Source organism: Ammospiza nelsoni, chromosome 3 (assembly GCF_027579445.1).
Source record: "Ammospiza nelsoni isolate bAmmNel1 chromosome 3, bAmmNel1.pri, whole genome shotgun sequence".
Lineage (NCBI taxonomy): Eukaryota > Metazoa > Chordata > Aves > Passeriformes > Passerellidae > Ammospiza > Ammospiza nelsoni.
The window spans coordinates 43,934,044-43,951,301 of record NC_080635.1 but is presented as its reverse complement, the minus strand read 5'-3'; the positions used below and the strand labels follow the sequence as shown (position 1 = coordinate 43,951,301).

The following is a 17,258-nucleotide window of genomic DNA, read 5'->3' as shown; positions in this document are numbered from 1 at the left end:
TCTTGGGGTGTTATGGGTATACAAGAAACAGTGAAAACTTACTGTTATTGAGTATAAACATTTTAACACTTTTTTTTCCTTTTCCTTATGAACAGATTTAAGAAATTTTTCTGGACTAATACTGAACTGAATGCATCTGAACTGAAGGAAATGTTTTCAGATTGCTCTTCTGATAGAAATTGTGCAAAAATGGTACACTGAGGTCCCTGCCTGCACCTGTGGGAAGACTGTAACAGTATTTTTATATCACAGTTTATTGGCCCATAAAACATGATATGTAATAACAAATGTAACAGTAAATTTATGCAATAGTAGTGGTTCCCCTCCCACTGACTGGACATGAGTGATCAAAGGTCTTTGCAAGAAGATAAGCACAAGGTTAGCAGAACTTCCTCCAAGTTCAGGGAGTCTTCAAGAAGCATGCAATCTGATGATTATTTCGCTAGGAAACTTAAAGCCTTGAACGGTAGCATGGGTCCTCCTGTTCCTTCAAATGCCTCTAGCAAAGCTGAAAATAATCAAACAAATGGTACACCAGCCGTGCCTAAAATGGGTGTTCGAGCAAGGGTATCTGAATGGCCTCCCAAAAAGGATTGTTCTAAGGAGCTGAGTAAAGCTGCTTGGGAAAACAGACCTCCAGCCAGTTATGAAGGTGTTGGCTCCGTACTTCCAAATGGACAAAATGACCAAAGTGATGAACAGCAAGAAGAGCTAGAACTGGAATTTACAGAGGGAAAATATTCAATTGGAGATCTTTTTGTTCATTCACCTCAAAGGGGTCTTCATCCCATAAGGCAAAGGAGCAACAGTGATGTGACAATAAGTGATATTGATGCTGAAGATGTGTTAGACCAAAATGCTGTTAACCCAAATACTGGAGCAGCTCTTCACAGAGAATATGGCAGTACTTCTTCAATTGATAGACAAGGCTTGTCTGGAGAAAATTTTTTTGCAATGCTGAGAGGATACAGAGTGGAAAATTTTGAACATAAAACCCTTGCTCCTTTTGGATTTTCTGAGTTTTTCCACTGTGATCCTACGGTTTCTCCAAGTCTACATGCTGCTGCACAGATTTCCAGGGGAGAATTTGTAAGGATTTCTGGGTTGGATTATATGGATAGTGCCCTACTTATTGGTCGAGACAGGGAGAAATCTTTCAAGAGGAGACTTAAATCAGAAGCAGTAGAAACATCTTTGTTTAGAAAATTGCGAACAGTTAAAAGTGAGCACGAAACTTTTAAGTTTTCATCAGACCTGGATGATAGACTTGACAGAAATGTTCGTTCTTGGAACTGTCAGAAATGTTTTGCACATTATGATGTTCAGAGCGTTTTGTTTAACATAAATGAAGCAATGGCTACCAGAGTAAATGTAGGAAAAAGAAAAAATATCACCACTGGAGCCTCAGCTGCGTCACAGACTCAGATGCCAGCAGGCCAGACTGGAAACTGTGAATCTCCTTTGGGAAGCAAAGAGGACCTCAATTCAAAAGAGAACTTAGATGCTGATGAGGGCGATGGGAAAAGCAATGATTTAGTATTGAGTTGCCCTTACTTCAGGAATGAAACTGGTGGGGAAGGAGATAGACGGATCGCACTTTCTAGGGCAAATTCAGCATCTTTTTCTTCAGGTGAAAGTTGTTCTTTTGAATCTTCTCTGAGTTCCCATTGCACAAATGCTGGTGTTTCAGTACTGGAAGTACCAAGGGAAAACCAGTCCATTCACAGAGAGAAAGTGAAGCGTTACATCATAGAACACATCGATCTTGGAGCATATTATTACCGCAAGTTCTTCTATGGAAAAGGTAAATTTTTCTAATGCAACTGTTCTGACGTATCCATGCATCAGATTTAAGTTGTTTATTAAAGATTATAGTTTGTTCTCCTTCTTCTTTATGGAGAGACCTAGGTATTCCAGAGAATCTTGAAAGTCCTTATTGAAATCAAGCCTGTTATTTTTGCTCTCTCAGGGCAAAGCAGTGGGTTATGTATGGTTGTACAATAACTGTGTGAGTTCATTAAGTAATTTAATGAATGGTCATATAAAATAGCATGTAAGTTAACTTCTCCAACCCAAACTTTCTTAATAAGCAGGAGGAAAAGATGTCATTTATATCCAGTGAATGCACTGGAAATACTGATACTCAGAGTGGAAATAATTATTTCCTAAAAGACGACTCCAAAAGAGAAAGTTTTATTATTGAGGCTTCTGATTCTCTTCTAGATTCAACTGTCTTCAAGTGTGTCTTGAGGCCTTTCTTATTGTATGCACATTTATTTACTTCTTAAATAGAGACCTGATGTTTAGTTTTTCAGCATAAAGAAGGATGTCTTATGCCCTTCTCCTAGCCTTATAGCCCTTTCTTTTAGGATATGTTCAGTCTGCAAACTGCCAGGATACTCTTGTCAGCATAGTAATTATCTTGGCTTTAACCATTATTCAGATAAACTGTTTCTACTTTGTGATCAACTAAGATAGTCTGCATTTAGTACTGGCTTGTGCAACGTGGATGAAATCCCTGGTTTTGTGGGAGAACTCCAAAATATCTGTCTCTGTCCTTTCTGTATTATGAATTACAGCTAGATCTTCTTGCTTTTACTAAAAGAAAAGAAAAAGTCTGCTTCTTTGTTTAAAAAACTGTTACAGCTCAATTCTTGTTCTTGAAATCATACTTCCTCTGCTTTCTAACTATATTTGAACATCAGGAAATAAGCACGGTGCTGCTGCTCCTTCCTCCTGTAACCCTTTAAAAGGGACTCAAAAGAGGATCCAGTACAGTGCTGGTCACAATACAATAGAAACTGAGAATATATTAGCTGTATATTAGCTGTAAAAAAACTGCTTAAAAGGCAAGGAAGAGAAGAATCTGGATCTGTGATGGAAGAGGAAAAAAATGACCCACAACTAAGCAAGGAATGGGCAGTAAATTCACAGGTTCAAAATGGATTCCAAGCTAGACAGGTTGTAAATGATTTAAAAAGTGTTGAGGGAGTCAGAGTGCAAGACAATGAAGTGAAGCTTTTGACAAAAGGGTGGCACATTTTTTGAGGGGCAGAGAGAAGAAAAGATTGGCATTCACAAAAATGAAAGGGAGACTGTCAGTAGACAAAGGTGGTGGCAGGATGGGCAGGGGGAAGGGGGAGACAAGAATTAAGCCAGATGAAAGAGGACTTGTTTGTGAAGTGCTTTTATCTTGGATGAGTTACAAGTGCTGAAGTGCGGAACACTTCTGTGAAGAAAAATCTTGTCACAGAAATTATAAAAAGAAAATGCAGATGCATACTCAAAGCCACTTTACATACTATATTATGAACAAACCTAATGACCTTTCTGGAAAATTGATGTGCATGTAATTAGTTTTTATTAACTTCTGTTCTGAAATAGTATCAGTTTCTCAGAGTTTTGTCCCACATAGTGTAACACTCAGAAACTTGAATGGTTACTAATTGCTCTCTAGGCAGAGTTCTTCAAAAGTAAATATGGTATGACTCATTTAATATCCAGTAATGAATTGTTACCTTCTCACCTTTACAATGATATGAAAGCCATGGCCTGTTCTGCATTATCTTTTTATAAAGCAGTAACAGAGGCTAAATGAGAGAAATCTGTATTGAATGGCTTTTATGATGCAATAAGTCAGGGCGAACAAGCTGATGAAACTAAAATCTTAATTTTTAATATCTGCTCTATTAAGGGATGAAGCACATAGGGAATCGTCTCATTAATTCTAATTGAATACAGTTCTCACTTAAGCAAAACTTAGGGTGGACAGAGGAAATAATCCAGACATTTTCCACTGGGCACCAAGATGTCTTGCTGCTGGCCTGAACTTATGTATGGAAAAGAAAAATCGACATTTATGGTCATACTGGGTCTATGTGATGCTCTTCCATGACAGTGTGCTCTCCCAGCTGATTTTTGGATTTAGTTGTGCAGTTTAATTTTGTTAAAATCATTGTGCTAGGATGAAACAACAATTAAGCAAACAATAGTTACTTTTACATACTATCACTGATTTCTGTTGCCTTTAGGAAAATATATATGAAAAAGAAATTACTTCTTGAACATTTCATTTTGTTCCCAGTTTTATAATTGGCACTTGTCAGAATACTAGTTTTATTTCTGTTTTAAGATGCATGGAAGAAACACCCTGGCATGTGTAGCACTAATTATTCCATTCCCTTTCAAGAAATGTGAGATTTGGGATTCAGTGTTTTCTGAAATGAGTTGTAGCTTTATACTGCATATTTATAAGCTTTGTAACTATTGTTAAAATCAAATGCATTGCAACTGATATAAAATATGTTATATATATTGAATATATTGTCTCAGTTTTCAGTTGAGAATTGGAAAAGCTAGAATATATTTTTTATCTCATTGTTTTGATTATCATTGCTTTGTCCATTTCCCCTTGTACAATTATCCTCATAATTCCTTGAGACTTTATAGTAATTCCTTTATTATTATCATGCTTTTTATTTGAGGGATGCTTGCAACTATTTAATGTTACTGATGCTATCTGCTGATAGGGGATTGAAAAAATGTCCTAAAAGAAATGTGCAGGCTTAGCAAGGTATTGATACTAACTCAGTTTTGTACAACTAAGACTTTTGTGTTAGGAGAAAAATTGACAACTATTCCTCTAAATGAAAAAGTAAAAAATGACAAATATTTTAGCATCTCTCTAGATCTCAGCTAAAAAATAGCACTTATTTTCTTCTTTTCTCCCCTACTGATTCTTTTAAACCAACATAAACACATTTAAATGAGTTTAATGAGTTTGTACTTTTTGAAATTAAAAAAAAGATGTCTTGAATTGAAAATGTTTTCCCCAAATCCCAGTATATCAGTAGCCATGCTATTCAATTTAATTCAGCTTCCTTACTTTTCTTCTCTGTTTTATCTATTTTATTTTTAATGAATATAAATGGTGTGTTTGGGTTTGTGTCTTTCATGTTGTACAAGAAATTTGTAGGTATCTGCACACACTTGTATTTTTTTGCTCAGTAATACTGGAGCCAAGAAATCTAGCAACTGTGTGCAACAATTTTCTAGATTTACATCAAAATGGAAAGCTCTAGACTTCTAACTGAGGAGTTTACCTTATGTCAAAGCCTGAATTTCGCAGCTGTGGGGAGCTTTTATGTTATTGGAAATGTTTGATGTCGGAATTTCTCTCTCTCCCTTTCTTTGTGTTCTCTGTAAAGTCCTGTTCCATTTAATAAAATTGCCCATTTAGACTCACAGTTTTAATTTAACACTGGGAAGTCCATAAGGTGTACATTATTTATCCATGCAGGTAGAATTCTCAGACTGGGAAAGGAATGTAGTTGGAGAGCAGGAGCAGATAATTTAATGTCTGCACCTCTTTGATTCCAGGTGTTCCTTCCAAAAAAAGTTGTAATGTGCTGATGCTCCTTTTCCTTCCACTAGGAGATGGATTGGAACCACCTACATACATCATAGATAGATTTTTGAAAGACTACTGGAAACTTAATTTAAACTTGATTTGAGAAATAAGACTGTCCTTTATGTAGAGATTATTTCATTCTTTTGCAATAGTTCCGAGAGTATGGGTAACTTCTTATTGAAAGACATTTTGGAAAAAACTTCTTTTCACATTTCTATAAATACATTACTTTAAAAAAAATACTAAACTAACTAAAAAATGCTAGCAAAATGCTTTTTTTTTTTAAATCTGGACAATCTTTAAGGAGAAATTAGTAAATTAATTGTTATCTAAAATATGGGATTATAGTATAAATTGGATTGGAAGACATTTCTGCAGGCCATCTAGTCTAATTCCCTCTTTAAAGTTCCCTTTAGATGTAGTTCTGAATAAGTTGCTCAAAACCTATTTCCCTTTAGCTGTGCCTTTAGGTTTTTTATACTATCTGAGGATGGAGACTTCACAATCTCTCTTGGAGACCTGTTTGTGTTGGATTCCCCCTCTCAGAGGCTGCATGTTGTGATGGTTGCATCTTGTTCTTTCACTTTGTACCTTCTAGAAGAGTCTGATTCTCCTTTCTCTACAAGCTCCCAGCAGCTCGTGGGATCCAGCAGTTATTTCCGCTGTTAATCTGTTCTTCTTCAGCTCCACAAGCCCATTTCTTTTAGCCTTTCCTCATCTGTTGTATTCTCCAGCCCTCTAATTGTCTTCATAGTTGTCTGTTGGCCAGGCCCACTCTGTCCAAAACTGGACACAGCTTCTCATGTGCCCTCAAATGTGCCAAACAGAAAGGCACAATGTTCTCCTGAGCTGCTGCAAGGCTATTGCCCAGAGTGTGGTTGCCCTCCATCTCTGCTGGGAAGTCCTGCTGGCTGCTGCAGCCTGTGCTCACAGTCCTCTTCCACAGAGGCTCCTGAGGCAGGGGCCTGTTGTATGAGCTTGTTCTGTTCTACATGCATTTCTGTGTTGGTCTTCATAAGGCCTTTCCAGTCTGTTTTCTTGGATTGTCAAAATGAGAGCTTGTTTTAAACTGTGAGGTTGAAAAACTTTAAGTGGTTTAAGAGTTGCTTCACATGCAGCTCAGCTGTCACAGCTCAGCAGTAGCTGCCTCCAGGAGAAGAGGAGAGTGGGAAGTGAAATACAGACACCCTACAGCTGCAGGATTCGTGTGGCTTTGCCCTTACCTGCTTTGGTTAGAACTGCAAGGATTATGCATTTCCATGTCTATGCTGTGCACATATTCCTGATATGTTAAAAGCCTGCTGGTTGTTCCCCTTCATCTGTTGTACCCATCTGCAGTCCTAACCTCCAATACATGAACTCTTCTTTTAGAGTTGGTCATGGACAGCAACTTGTTGAGGATGAACTCCATCCCATCATTTAGATAATGTAAAACTCTATTAAACAATAACACCTCCACCATCAAATTCTGATAAACATTTTAGTAATTGGCCACTAATGGAAATTTGTATTACTGACCGCAGTCCTTTAAGGTCAACTGTCCAGCTGTTTCTGCCCACCTTATAATTTGCATGTCCAGACCATGTCTTTTCAATTTAGCTACACAGATATACTGTGGGAGACTGTGTGAAAAGCATTGCTAAAGCACAAGTGGGTGACATTCATTGCTCCTTCCTCATCCATAAAGCCAGTCACATCACTGCAGAATACAACTGGATTGGTCATGCATGATTTGCATTCTTTAAATCTATGCAGGCTGTTTCCAAGTATCTTTTTGTCCTTCATTTGCCTGGAAATGTCTTCCCTGAGAATTTGTTCCTTAATCTCCCTGGGAACTAAAATTTGCCGTGGCTGTTCTATGGCTTCCCAGACCCTCTTGCCCTTTTTTACAGGTGACTGTAGCTACTCACTATGACCTTTCAAAGGTGTTAAGAAGGAGCCTCAGCACAGGTCCTGATTGGTCACATGGAGTTGAGTGTGTCTGTTCTCCTTAAATGGTCTCTAATGTGATCTTTCTCTTCAGCTCATAGTGCTTTACTCTGCCAGACTGGACCAGTTGCCTCAAGGATGAATTTAACTATTCATCAAACACTTAAGAGTTACTAGACTCAGTTTTCCCTTGTTGAGACCGAGTTTGCTGCTTGGAATATAAAGTTGTAAATAAGAATAAATCTTATTTGTTTGAAGACTCCTAGCTTTTATTCAAGATTATATGTAGATATAGTTTCTCCAAACTAGTTTCCTATGGCATGAAACAAAAATATTAATTTTGCAGGAAAAAAGGGGAAAAATATTTCATAATAGCAGCTGTTGCAGTAATTTATATGATGTGAGTGACCATTTTGCTCATCAAACTTAGCATTTGTGATTTATGGACTTATTGTACAGTTCAGAAAATCACCAGCTGGTGTATTCACAGACCTCATGGTTCAATTAAAAATGATCTCTTTTTCTTGCTGCAAAAATGTTTTTGGGATTTGATGAAAATTTTCTAGGGGATTCATACTTTACTCTTATCTCTTCATTCATTCCTGTGTAAAAGAGCATCAGAACTACTTTGGAATAGACGAAAATCTTGGACCTGTAGCAGTCAGCATCCGAAGGGAAAAGGTTGAAGATGCTAAGGAGAAAGAAGGATCTCAGTTCAACTATCGTATAGTTTTCAGGACAAGTGAGGTAATGTTCATTCCATAATTCTGCAAAGCAATGGAAAAGTTGACTTAGAGCTTAGGATACTAGTTTTTTTTTGTCTGGGAGTACATTACTAACTTTGAAAGTAAATCTCTTAGTGGGAAAGATTCCTGTACGTTAGTAAATGTAGCTGCTCCTGAGCAAAGTTTTCCTTTTCTGCACCACATAAATTTTTTGTCTTTTTGGCTGAGCACCCAAAAAGGAGGTAAGTTGGCTGAAGAGAACTGCAAGGTGCAAGCAAGGGAACAGATGTTAACACAGCTAAAGATAAGTGTGGATCAGGCTGCTTTATGTTATGTTTCTAATGATGGAAATGAAAGATTAGGAAATGTAGGGATAAAGGGAGCTGTAAAATAGGAGAACTAGTATAATGACTTATTTGTACCTTTTCATTTTGTTTAAAAATACTTTCTTAGAAGTTTTTTGTGACATGTTTCTATGTACTTCTATATGGATGATTTGCAGAAGGAGTATTAATATATTTATAAAATAATGGTATTACTTGAAAGAAGAATTTGCTTGTGGTTGTTGTGTGCGAAGTCTCATAACTTCGATTTCAAGCAATTTAATATCTCTTGGTAAAAAATTTCTTTATCACAGCAACTACCTTAGATTTGTATGAAAACATACAATGGTATTATTGTAGCAAACATCTGTAAATTTTTTGGAATCCTTAGAACTACTGATTTTCATTTTGCCTAGGATATAGAGAAGTGTTAGCCAGACCTCCTGATATTACTGGGCTCTTGTGCTTTTGCAAACAGATGTAAAAACAGACATAGAAGTAGATATAATTTTTGTTTACAGTTTAGGTTTGTTTTTTTTTATAGCCAAAAATGGGGTGTCCATGTATCTTTATGTGGAAAGGTGGTCCAGATGACCCAGTTCTAAGAAATTACTCTCTTTTTGTCAAATCCAATGAAGATAGAACAGCATAGATAAAAGGTGAATGGGCTGTAGCTTAGCTCACATGTCCAGCCTCACACTTGACTACTGTGTTTGCTAGGGTAGTATGGCAGAATTAACTGGTTTTAGTTTACTGGTGTCTTTAATACTTTCCCCTCCCACAGAAAGGGAATATTCTTAGCAATTGTAATGAATTGTTAACATGCTTCATTAATTTCTTTAAGCAAAATTGTATTTGTCACTTAGAAATTGATAGCTTATCTGCTCTTTAAAGTTATTTAATATTTTTTTTTACTGGCTAAAAAAATAAAATGAGGATATTTTTCTTTCCATTTCTTTTTCCCATGCTTTTGCTAAACCTTGAAGTTTTTATCTCTAGGGTTTAGAGTATTATAGCTAAAAATGTTTTGTGTGTTGTACCTTTACTGCAGCTTACTACACTTAGAGGAGCAATTTTAGAAGATGCTATACCATCCACTGCTCGTCATGGCACGGCAAGAGGTCTGCCTCTCAAAGAGGTGCTGGAGTATGTAATACCAGAGCTGAGCATCCAGTGCCTGAGACAGGCTTCCAGCTCACCCAAAGTACCTGAGCAGCTGCTTAAACTGGATGAACAAGGGGTATGTAGCACATGGCCTTCCTTTTAAAGACTATTCCTTTGATAAATAGAAAAAAAAAATTAAATATTTTGCAGAGAATGCTAATTAACATGGATCTGTAATGCAAACCATTCCGTTTCTTGGTTTTAGAGAAACTTGCCTATTTTTCGCTGACAAAATGAAGTTTGCTTTTCTAAGCAAATAGTTCTTAAAATACATTTCAGCTGAAGGAAATAAATATTGGTCTATGGAGATTGTCTTTCAATGGCTGAGTGAAAGGTTGTTAAGTTTTAACATCAGTAAGAAGGGATTTTCACAATCTGTATTTGCACTTAAATATGAAAATACATCTAACACATGAATGCACATGAAAATGCATCTAACACTAGTAGTATTTTGTGGGGTAAGGAGGCAAAGCATGTTGTGTCTTAAGTCTCTGCATCTAAAATTGATGGTTATTTTTTACAATACAATTTTATAATATGTATTTGTATTTTATGAATTTGCTGTATTCTAACTAGGATAGAATACTTCTATATTCGCAGAACTGAAATTATGATTGAGACTACTGAATTAAATGCATGGCAATAAAATATTATTTGAATGGATTAAATTTTGAGAGAAAATGGTAAGGTCTATTAGGTTCAATAAAAGTGAATATGCTTCATTCAAAGCTAGTAGTTAAATTTATGGTTTCTGAATATTTTGTGAAGGACACACTTGTGATGGTTTTTAAAAAATGTCATTTAAATTGAAGATTTTACTTTCTAGGTGAAAGTTAGTATCTACCAATTGAAGTCCAATCCAATGATTGAACCAGTTGAATATGATGGTGCTATGGTGAATTTTTTATTGCTGACTCAGTTTCAAATGTAGTGGTTGCATCTAATCACTAGTGGTGTCTACCAGAATTCCTTGTGCCTGTAACAATTGCTCGAAACAAAGCATGTGTAGTCAGAGGAACAGAATTGGCTTTTTTTGGATGGATTGTTAAGCTATCTTTAGTACTGTTTACTTAAGCTAATTTTAGTACTTTTGTTCACATTGATGTCTGAGGATGGTGTTGATTTTGCTGAATGTTGTTGTTTTCTTCTGTATTTGTCAGTTTTTCTGGTAAAACAATACAGGGAAATCAGAGGCACTGAATTCTGAATCCAAGAATTCCTGATGTGCTCTTGCTCTCTGCTGTTTGAGCTTCCGAGTGAGTTTAGGTTAATCTAGTAAATAATATTCACTTCAGAGGGGCAATATCTTCAAGGCAGTATTGAGTATGACTGTGATCTGATTTGAGTATTTCTCAAACTCACTAACAATATTTCCCAAAAAATGGAAATTGAGATTGTCTGTTGAAATGACCAAAGTGATTCTTTAATCATCATCTCCTCATTTGGAGAAGCAGCAGTATATAACACTTTTATTTTGCATGATCAGTTCTGAAGTTCAGTCCTATTATTAAATGGGCTGTCAGCTGAAAATATGTAATATTAATATACCTTATGTGCCACTTACTACAAGGTAATTACTTGAACATAGACAGAAAGCTGTGCAAAGAGCTGGCATGAGATCCATTTTTGGTTTTAATCCTCTTAGGTCCTTAATGCATTCAGTTTATTAATCGAGTAAATACAAAAAGAGTTATGCTTGGCAAGTGAAGGTGATGACTGGTGGAAATATCATGAATTTAAAAAGATGAATTATGATCTGGAAGATTAGTACTGTCATCAGAGTGATATGAATTTTGTCTAATGGGGTATTAAATGTTGTCATATTTCCTTAGCCAACTGAAGACTACTTTTATGTTTTGATTTCATTCTCTACCTGTTAGATAATTTTTCTGTGACATCTAATATGGATTATGAAGGAAATATGTGGCTAAATTTTGTCTCTAAAAATGGCAGTAGAAACCAGTTGTAAATTGGATGGTTGACCTAATTTGAATACATTAAGAAATTGCCTTTTCCCAATTTATTCTGCCATATGATGCTCATCATTAAATTCAGCTGTATATTTACAAGAAAAGTCAACATTTTATCTGCTACTGTTGTTTTTTTTTAAGCTTTATCCAATTTCCCCATAGTTTCCTTTTCAATTTCTGCTAATGGTTGTTTATTGTATATGGTTTTTGGTTCCCCTAATATCCCTCTAGGGATGTTCACTTCTCTCTGAGCTGTAGGATAAAGTTTAAAAAGGACCAAAGAAATTAAGATTGGTTGCAGTGATATTTAGTGGCAATTGTGCATCTAATCTCTTGATGTTCCTTGATAGAAAAGAATCTAAAATCTTCAAATGATGGAAGTCAACAAGTTCTTGTTACATGGTAAAAAATCTGTGCAAAAATTTGACAGGATGCCAAGATTCAGTAGTGAGTGATTCTGATAAGAACACAATCATTTTGAGTCACGAAGGGCTGATGTCCACCTTCAATACATATCACACACTCAAGCAGCTAAATGGGTTTAGCAGGATTTTTGTGGTGTCATGTTATTAAATTGTTCTCAGTGTAAAATAGAACTAAATGTAAAATTTGTGAGTTGGAAATAATGAAATTGGAACCATGTCTGCAATTATTTTCTCAAAAAAATTTGAACAAGCATGTGGTACCGTTTCAAAACTGGCAAACTTTATCAGTTTTAAATATTCTGATAGTTCTTCATGCAAGTGAAATGTATGACATGAGAAGATCCTGCCAAAGCTCATTGAGTTATTTCCCTTTTAGACACTGGCATTCTAAATGTACCTTGATCTTCTGTACAGCCACCATGATCTTGGCTGAGAGTTCTTTTACTCAGATGTTCTGATTTCATAGTTGTGAAGGCTTTAGCACAGAGGCAGGAGATTGAGATTACTGTAAAAGAGCTTGCAGCTTGTTTAGCAATAGTGGTTTTTTTTATAGTATTGGCTTTGTTCAGAACTGTATAGTGTTCACAGTACTTGTTTGTCCACAAAGTCAAATCCCAGGATTACTTCATATCTTGGGCTGGTGAGTCTCAGATAATAATTTTCTATGTCTCTTAGCTCAGTGTTTAAACTGTGAGATATTGGATTGTTCTTTAAGATAGGCATATACTTCAATCCTGTTTGGAATATTATGCAGGAATGACTGGCATCCACAGAATGAAAAAGTGTGACTAGACCAAATATTTTGCCCAGGTGCCTTTTTACTCTTAGTTCTTGTCTCTATTTTTGGTCGCTCAATTTAGCATTTAACTTTACTTGTCAATTCTAGTGTGAAGTCAAGGATATCAACTTAAATCCCCTGTGGTTTAAGCTAAACTATTGGACACAGGGCTGGTATAAAGGTGACAGTGTGGTCACCATCATTTAAAGTCTTCTGGTATATGTCAAGTAACAGCCCTGCTTCCTGACATCTAATGTTTGTTTGACCAGCTATTTTGCAGTTTCCTTCATGAACTGTTCATGCTAGCTTTCTGCTGAATAAAATAGTCCCCAGCGTGCAATCTGGAACCTTTTGTTAAATACCTAACTCTCTTTAAAATGGGGATCAAGGAAGCACTTTGGGTAGGGATGGCACCTAATGCCAGTCAAAAGGAAATGACAGGAGTGAACCAGTAGCTCTAAGTTTCATGGGTCTGACTCAGGCAGCTCCTATAGTGCATCCATAACCCAGAATCCCCTTTTATCTTGGATGGCCATCCATCTTACAGCTTCTGACTCTCCTGTCTTCTAGGCTGGCCAGGCGAAACCTTATTCCTTATTCCTGTCCTTCGCTCCTAACTGCTCTCTGGTCAAGGGAATTCTGCCAGAGCAGGTCCCCCAAGGGCTCACCCCTACACAAAGCCTTTATTCCCTTAGGACTAAGGGGAAGCAGGCTGTTGTTGTCACCTTTGGTCTAACAGAAACACATCCAGCCTTTGCATAACTTGCATTTTGGACACTAATCCTGAAGTTTGATTAGGAGAGGTCTACAGCTGGAGAGTTGATTTGAGTCATGAATATAGATAAGCGCCTGAAGGGAATCGGGTGTGACTCATGGCCCCTGTCAGTTTGTGAAGCTCTGGAAGGTGTTGGTTAAGAATAATAGGACTAATCCATCCATGTGGAGTTTCCTCTTTGTCAGCTTAAGTGTGCATAAAAGCTAAGAGGAAAATGGTCTGCTCAAGAAGTAATGGTCTCTCTTTATGCCTAATGTTTTATGGTTTTTGTACTTTATTTTTGAATAGATGTGATTTGTGTAATGTTCCATAACTGAGAATCTCTTTAGCAAAACTATTTGACTGCAATCTCATTTCTTGTTTTAAGTATACTTTTAAAAATGGCATATAGTTTTGAACAGTGCATGATTTTATGGGGAAGGCAAAAGATGACGTAGAAAGGACTGTTCTGAGGGTCTGTTTTAACTGAACTACAGTGAACTTTAAAAGGTAAAAATGAGGGAAGATAAACTCACCTTCTTTTAAAGCTGAGAAAAAAAGACCAATATACAAATATTGCCAATTAAATTTTTCATACCGTAGCATGAAGTAGAGTGTGCTTTTATAGATAACAAAGTGAAAAGTCTTTGTACTGCTTTTATCTGTGTTTGAATAGTGCCAATCCAGTTTTCTTTCAAGAGTTGGAGGGTGTCTTTTGTGGATTTTTTCTTTTTTGTTTTCGTCCTGTGGTGATTTAATTTCCCAAATCAGAACACTTATTTTTTCATTTTCAGATGCCTTCTGTCGGGAGTTATAACAGTGTTATATTTTAATTGTGAATATTTATTCTAGTATTGACTTTGCTTCTGTAAATTTTCCTTATTTTATTTAATTTTTAATTTCAGCTGAGTTTTCAACATAAGATTGGTATCCTTTACTGCAAAGCAGGCCAAAGCACAGAAGAAGAAATGTATAACAACGAGATGGCAGGACCAGCTTTTGAAGAGTTCCTTGATCTACTGGGCCAGAGAGTACGGCTAAAAGGATTCAGTAAATACAGGGCTCAGCTGGATAATAAAAGTAAGTTATGCTTCAAGCTATGGGACAAAGGGTAAAAATCCAGTTGATCTTCTGTAAATTATGTTGTCTTTTCCTGCTCTTGACTTCGGGTTTTGAATAGTAGGGTTATATGGTAAATGAGGAAGATGGAGCATATGGTAAGAACATGTATCAAATCTTTTCTGAAAGGTCATTTACTTTTTCTGTGGCATTAGTAGAACTGAATATCAAAGCAGTTTATTTCATTTGTTTTAATTTAGTTAAAATCATACTACATGAGTAATATTTCCGCAGGTACACTTCAACCATCTTATTCTTTCAAAGGCAATAAAATATATGTATTTCAAAATATGGAGTAATTTCCCTTATTTCAGCTGAACATACATGCTTGCTTTTACCCAACACACACATGCAGTCAAGTTTTCTGGTTTCTCACACATGCACAGTAAGCATGTCCTCATTTGTCAGCTGATAATTTTTGATCTACCTCAGTGCTGAGTTAGTACTGCCATTTCCCCAGGTCTTTCCAGTTCCTTAAGTGCAGTAGTATAAAAATTTAATTGTACAAATTGGTTGGATTTTACAGCAAAATAGGAACTGAAGTATTGCTGTTTAAAAAAGCCAATGAGATGTTAAGACTCTTCCTTATTAGTACTGTTTTTGCTGCCCTTAAATTTAACTTAAATTAATTCTTAGTTTAATGATGTTTTAGCAGAATTTTGACGGCTGATCATATGAGCTGTAATCTAAGGATGTCTAGTTATTCATCTACTTCATTTTAACATAGTGTCAACATAGTGTAAGCACCACATTTATTTCCAATAATGTTATTGCCTTTTTCCTTAAATCCGTGCTTGTTTCCCTTTAATAATTTGAGCTAGAGATTATTGCATCCTAATTTAGAGACTATTGCATCCTATTTCAGTACAGAAAAATAACAAATCTTTTTCAAATTAATTTGTGGAAATACATATTAACATGCTGTTATATGTATATGCTGTCATATGCTGTCATATCAGACTTCTGGAATGCATTTATAAATCGGGATGAAAAATTAAAAGGAATAAGGGATGTTTGGGTTTGCTTTTTTTTCCCCCCAAGCAGAATGTGACTGAATATCACCTAGTAAGTTGTACGTATGAAAACAAATGCTGATCTGTCAGCAAATTCAGTTTCTATATTTGCTGTGCTTCTGTATGAACTTACATTGCTGATCAGCATTGTGTATGTATCAGTCAGTAACGTGATTTTAATGTTTTACAAAGTCTCTGTGCCATTAACTATATTGTCCTGTCATAGTGTGTCCTCATAGTGTGTCCTCATTGTTTAAGTATCACTTAATGTATCACATTAGTATCACATTTAAGTATCATATTTTTGTTATATTTAACAATGCAATAAGTATTACTGTGTGTCATATTTAGACTTACATGTTGTTCTGACTGCCTGTAGGTTCAGAGGGTTGTGATAACGTAGTCTCTGGGAGCTATATTTTTGGTAGACACAATGTTTCAGTAAAAAATCTTGCTTAGTTCTTGTAGGAGTAAAATTTATTAAGTTTTTATATTCTCGAATGCTTGACGAGCTGTGAGGTTTTTCTCTAAAAAGTTCTCTTTTTAGAATTTATTTATTTTAAACAATTGTTTATTTAATATTTGGATAAGTAATTAGTCCATTTCTTATGTAACAGAGAAAGTAGAATGTTGTGATGGGTTGCCCTGTCTGCCAAATAAGCCCCCACCTCTTGTGTGCTCACCCACCCTCCAGTTTGTGAGTCGAGATTGAGTTCAATGAGTGAAGGGAAGAAAGGAAAAAAAACACCTGCAAAAAAAACTCCCAAACAAACAAAAACTCCAAAACAAACAACAACAACAAAAACACCCAATCAACAATGAGAGCACAACCCACCACTACATCCATCAAGCAACAATACAACTGATGCAAAGGCAGTCACTTGCCTCCTGCCATTAGCTGACTGATGCCCAGCCATTCTCTGAGCCACATCTACCATGAAAAAACTCTCCCTGCTACAGTTTTTCCTGCAGAACATGACTTTATAGGGCATGGGATATGTTTTTGGTCCATTTGATGGGCTGTGTCCTCCCAAGCCCGTGGCCAGCCCAGCACACTTCCCGGGACAGGGGCAGTGTGGGGGCAGAGCTGGCGCTGTGCAGGCACTGTGAGCCACAGCTGAACCATCGGTGTGTTACCAGCTCTGCCCTGGTCACACAGACAGCACCATGTGGGCTGCCATGAAGAATTATAGCTGCATCCAAGCCAGGCCCAGTGCAAGTGTTCAGAACATATGGAATGTATTAACTATAAATTCTCTTCTGCCCTTCTTTAGTGCAGTTTTAGTGGCATGAAGTTCCAAACCCCAAGATAAAGAAATAAGAAAATTAAATGAAATTTTACTAATTCAATACTATATAATTTGTTTAGTATGTGTTTTAAAACATACCAGTCTACTGGAAATAAGATAAAATGTTTTATTGTTGGAACGTATTTTCTCGTTCTATCTCTTCAAAACTGGCTCTCTAAAATGCCACTGAAAGGTTATAATGGAATTGGATTTTTAGCTAAGATTTTGAAATCAAAGAATGCAATAAGGTTTCTTTCTTTTAGCAACACTTAAGTAACAAACTTCAGTTGAAATGATGCTTTTTATTTCTTATGCAACTGTAATCTGTGTTTAATAAATGAAGTTAATTTAATTATCAT

General features: G+C 36.2%; 1 protein-coding gene across 2 annotated transcripts in view; it reads left to right on the top strand.

Moving 5' to 3' along the window:
- The window catches only part of SIPA1L2 (signal induced proliferation associated 1 like 2), a 124,682-nt gene that overhangs the window by 51,938 nt on the left and 55,486 nt on the right, over window positions 1–17,258 (top strand). For both annotated transcript variants that reach the window (XM_059468420.1, XM_059468419.1), the window contains exons 3-6: window positions 96–1,804; window positions 7,953–8,086; window positions 9,439–9,627; window positions 14,384–14,558. In XM_059468420.1, the coding sequence (XP_059324403.1) occupies window positions 340–1,804; window positions 7,953–8,086; window positions 9,439–9,627; window positions 14,384–14,558 (1,963 nt within the window). In that variant the 5' untranslated portion in view covers window positions 96–339. The remainder of the gene's footprint in view (window positions 1–95; window positions 1,805–7,952; window positions 8,087–9,438; window positions 9,628–14,383; window positions 14,559–17,258) is intronic.